General features: G+C 51.4%; 1 protein-coding gene across 1 annotated transcript; it reads right to left on the bottom strand.

Moving 5' to 3' along the window:
* On the bottom strand, positions 1–1,817 carry NPPA (natriuretic peptide A). Its single transcript, XM_010357373.1, has 3 exons — positions 1,601–1,817; positions 1,152–1,478; positions 1–306 (listed from the first exon to the last, which is right to left on the bottom strand). The coding sequence occupies exons 1-3, from the start codon at positions 1,721–1,723 to the stop codon at positions 295–297; spliced, it is 462 nt and encodes a 153-aa protein (XP_010355675.1). The 5' UTR covers positions 1,724–1,817; the 3' UTR covers positions 1–294.
* Between the last annotated feature and the right edge of the window lie 1,188 nt (positions 1,818–3,005).

The following is a 3,005-nucleotide window of genomic DNA, read 5'->3' as shown; positions in this document are numbered from 1 at the left end:
TTTGTCTTCTGTCCATGGTGCTGAAGTTTATTCACTTTCAAACCACTTTCAGTAACAAGTGAGGTTCTACCTTAAAATTTAATGCATGGGGTGGGAGAGGTGAGGAAACCACCATCAAACCACTTTATCTACAGTTAGCGTAAGATGTGAGAAGTGTTGACAGGAAGCTGCAGCTTGGATGGGATGATCACAACTCCATGACAACAAGATGACACGAATGCAGGAGAGACCCCGGCGGGCAGGAACCTCTTGCCGTCTGTCCCAAGGCCCAGCCCTCCTTGTGCTCCCTGGCTGTTATCTTCGGTACTACAAAGAGAACACAGACATATCTATCTGGCTTGGTGACCTAGCTGTCCTGGAAAAGTCAGCTTCATGTATGAGTGTGCCCATCCTCTGAACTTGATTACTGACCACCTGCTTCCCACCGGCCCCTACCCCAGCCTGATGACCCTCTGAGCTTCACGAATTGATAAGCAAATTACTCATCAGAGTAAATTTCACTTAAGCCCTTCAGGATCTTGCAATTCTGGGGAGGAACATGAGCTGCTAATCAGCCATGCAAAGATAACTTGGCCCTATGAATATTTTAATTTCCCAGTGCTAGTGGCAGTTGCTTCTTTGTTTTTTTTGTTTTTTTTTTTTCTTTTTTCTGAGACAGAGTCTCACTCTATCACCTAGGCTGGAGTGCAGTGGGGCAATCTCGGCTCACTGCAACCTCCGCCTCCTGGATTCAAGTTATTCTCCTGCCTCAGCCTCCCGAGTAGCCAGGACTACAGGCATGCACCACCATGCCCAGCTAATTTTTGTATTTTTAGTAGAGACAGGGTTTCACCATGTTGGCCAGGATAGTCTCGATCTCTTGACTTCATGATATGCCTGCCTTGGCCTCCCAAAGTGCTAGGATTACAGGCGTGAGCCACCGTGCCCGGCCTTTTTTTTTTTTTTTTTTTTTTTTTTTTTTTTTTTTTAAGCATTTTCTCAGCAGACTGTAGCTAAGGACAATAGATGGCGTGTCCTGACACCCATGGGGCACTCACGGTGTTGGGGCAGAAACTTGAGAGAGAATGAGCTTCTGCATTGGTCTCTTTCCTGCTGAAGATGTCTCCCAGTAGTGTCCATCCCATCCCATTTCCATCCCCAGTTCCTCTTACCCGGAAGCTGTTACAGCCCAGTCCGCTCTGGGCTCCAATCCTGTCCATCCTGCCCCCGAAACAACTGGATCTCCGCAGGCTCCGAGGGGCAGTGAGCAGCGCCCTCAGCTTGCTTTTTAAGAGGGCAGATCGATCGGAGGAGTCCCAGGGGCCCTGCCCGAGGGCACCCCCATCTCTCTGGGCTGGGCTGACGTTCCCAGTCCAGGGAGGCACCTCAGGGAGGGGGCTGAGAGCAGCCCCCGCTTCTTCATTCTGCTCACTGAGCACTTGTGGGGGCACGACCTCATCTTCTAAAGGCATCTTTTCTTCCAAATGGTCCAGCAAATTCTTTACAAAAGGAAAATACAGGGAAAGGGATAAACCTCATTGACTTGGAGAAAATCAAGAGGAGTGAGCACAGCATCAGAAAGCCCCCTGGCCCCAGACTGCACCCGCTTTCCTGGCCCTACCTTGAAATCCATCAGGTCTGCGTTGGACACGGCATTGTACATGGGATTAGCTCTGGTCTGACCTGGGAGCTGGAATGCCAGAAAAAGGAGGAAGCTCACACTGATGGTGGAGAAGGAGCTCATGCTGGCGTCGTCAAGGAGCAATCCACTGCTTGCTGTTCTGTCTCTCCCCTCTGGTTCCTCTCTGGTTCCCCTCTCTTGGCCTACGTCCGTTCCTGTCTCCCAGCTGCCCAGTGCCTCCTCTTTTTATAGCCCCCCCAGCTCTCCAAGCACGCAGGAGAGACAGAACCCTCCCCATTCTGTCACTTACAGCGATAAAGCAGCCAAGTGAGAAGCCAGCAGGAGATGCCCTTTTAAAGTTATCATCCCGCAGGGCTTGTCACAGCCCCTCTGCCTTGAGCAGGCCCAACAGCCCCCCAGACCCTCGGCTGCAAGAGCCGCATTCTTGCTGATTTGACTCAAGAGGCCTTCCACTTCAAACGTGTGAGAAGAGTAAAAAAGAGTCCTTGGTTATCTCACCACCGTGCCTCAGGATTCTTTCTCCTCGACGCTGGTACCCATGCGGGGAGACAGAGGGTGACGCTTGGCTGGTGCCCAGCTCCCTGGTTTGTTTGTGGCTCAGCTGTCAGGGCCTCCAAATAAGGGTGGAGAGGAGGAAATGGCAGGCAGCCAGCAGCCCGAGACAAATGGGTCCATATGCTCAAGCTGGCCTCACACCTGCCTCATCCACCACGTGGGTAGACCTCTGGCCTCAGACAGGGCTGCCCTCATCCCTGGCCGTCCCTCTCCATGGTCAGGCAAAAGGGAGTTATTTTTTAGTACATAAAGTCAGCCAGGAACCAAATGTGATGAAGCTCCAACCCCCAAATAGAAATACCAAGAAAAGCCAGGGAAGCACAAGCATCCTCTCTCCAAAGCTCCTCCTCTTCCATGTCCCCCGCGACCCTCCTCCAACATGGTGTGGGGACAGGCTTAGAGGACGCAGCGAATTTCATTTCTTCCTTTGCTGTTTATAGATGCTCAGACTCTTCGTGTTTGAAGTTTGTAACAGCCCCCTGCCCTTCCTGGGGTTGTGCCCATGGCAACTTAGCCGATGAAGGGAGGGAGGTGGGGGTGAAGGAGGTATAGTCGGTTTCCCTCAATGCCTTCTACATCCTTCCCTGAGGATGTGGCAAGTGGCAAGTGACTGAGCCACCAAGGTCACAATTTCTCTGGCCCCCAAAAGAGAAATAATAGGCAACGAGTCTGTCTATGTTTAATGAATGGCCTGTTTGCTAAGCACCGAACTCAGTGTTAGCCATTACCATTCAATGCAACATATACTGGGGGAAAACACTAAATTTGAAGGGCTGAGAGACCGGCACTCTAACCCCAAACAAACCAGTTGCATACATCTTCGCAGCCT

Source organism: Rhinopithecus roxellana, chromosome 12 (genome assembly GCF_007565055.1).
Source record: "Rhinopithecus roxellana isolate Shanxi Qingling chromosome 12, ASM756505v1, whole genome shotgun sequence".
Lineage (NCBI taxonomy): Eukaryota > Metazoa > Chordata > Mammalia > Primates > Cercopithecidae > Rhinopithecus > Rhinopithecus roxellana.
The sequence above is the reverse complement of the archived record's forward strand: the minus strand, read 5'-3'. Positions and strand labels throughout refer to the sequence as shown.

Coding starts and splice junctions, on each gene's coding strand:
- NPPA (XM_010357373.1), bottom strand. CDS start 1,723: ATGAGCTCCTTCTCCACCATCAGTGTGAGCTTCCTCCTTTTTCTGGCA. Junction 1,479..1,600: donor CAGACCTGATGGATTTCAAG/GTAGGGCCAGGA, acceptor CCTTTTGTAAAG/AATTTGCTGGACCATTTGGA.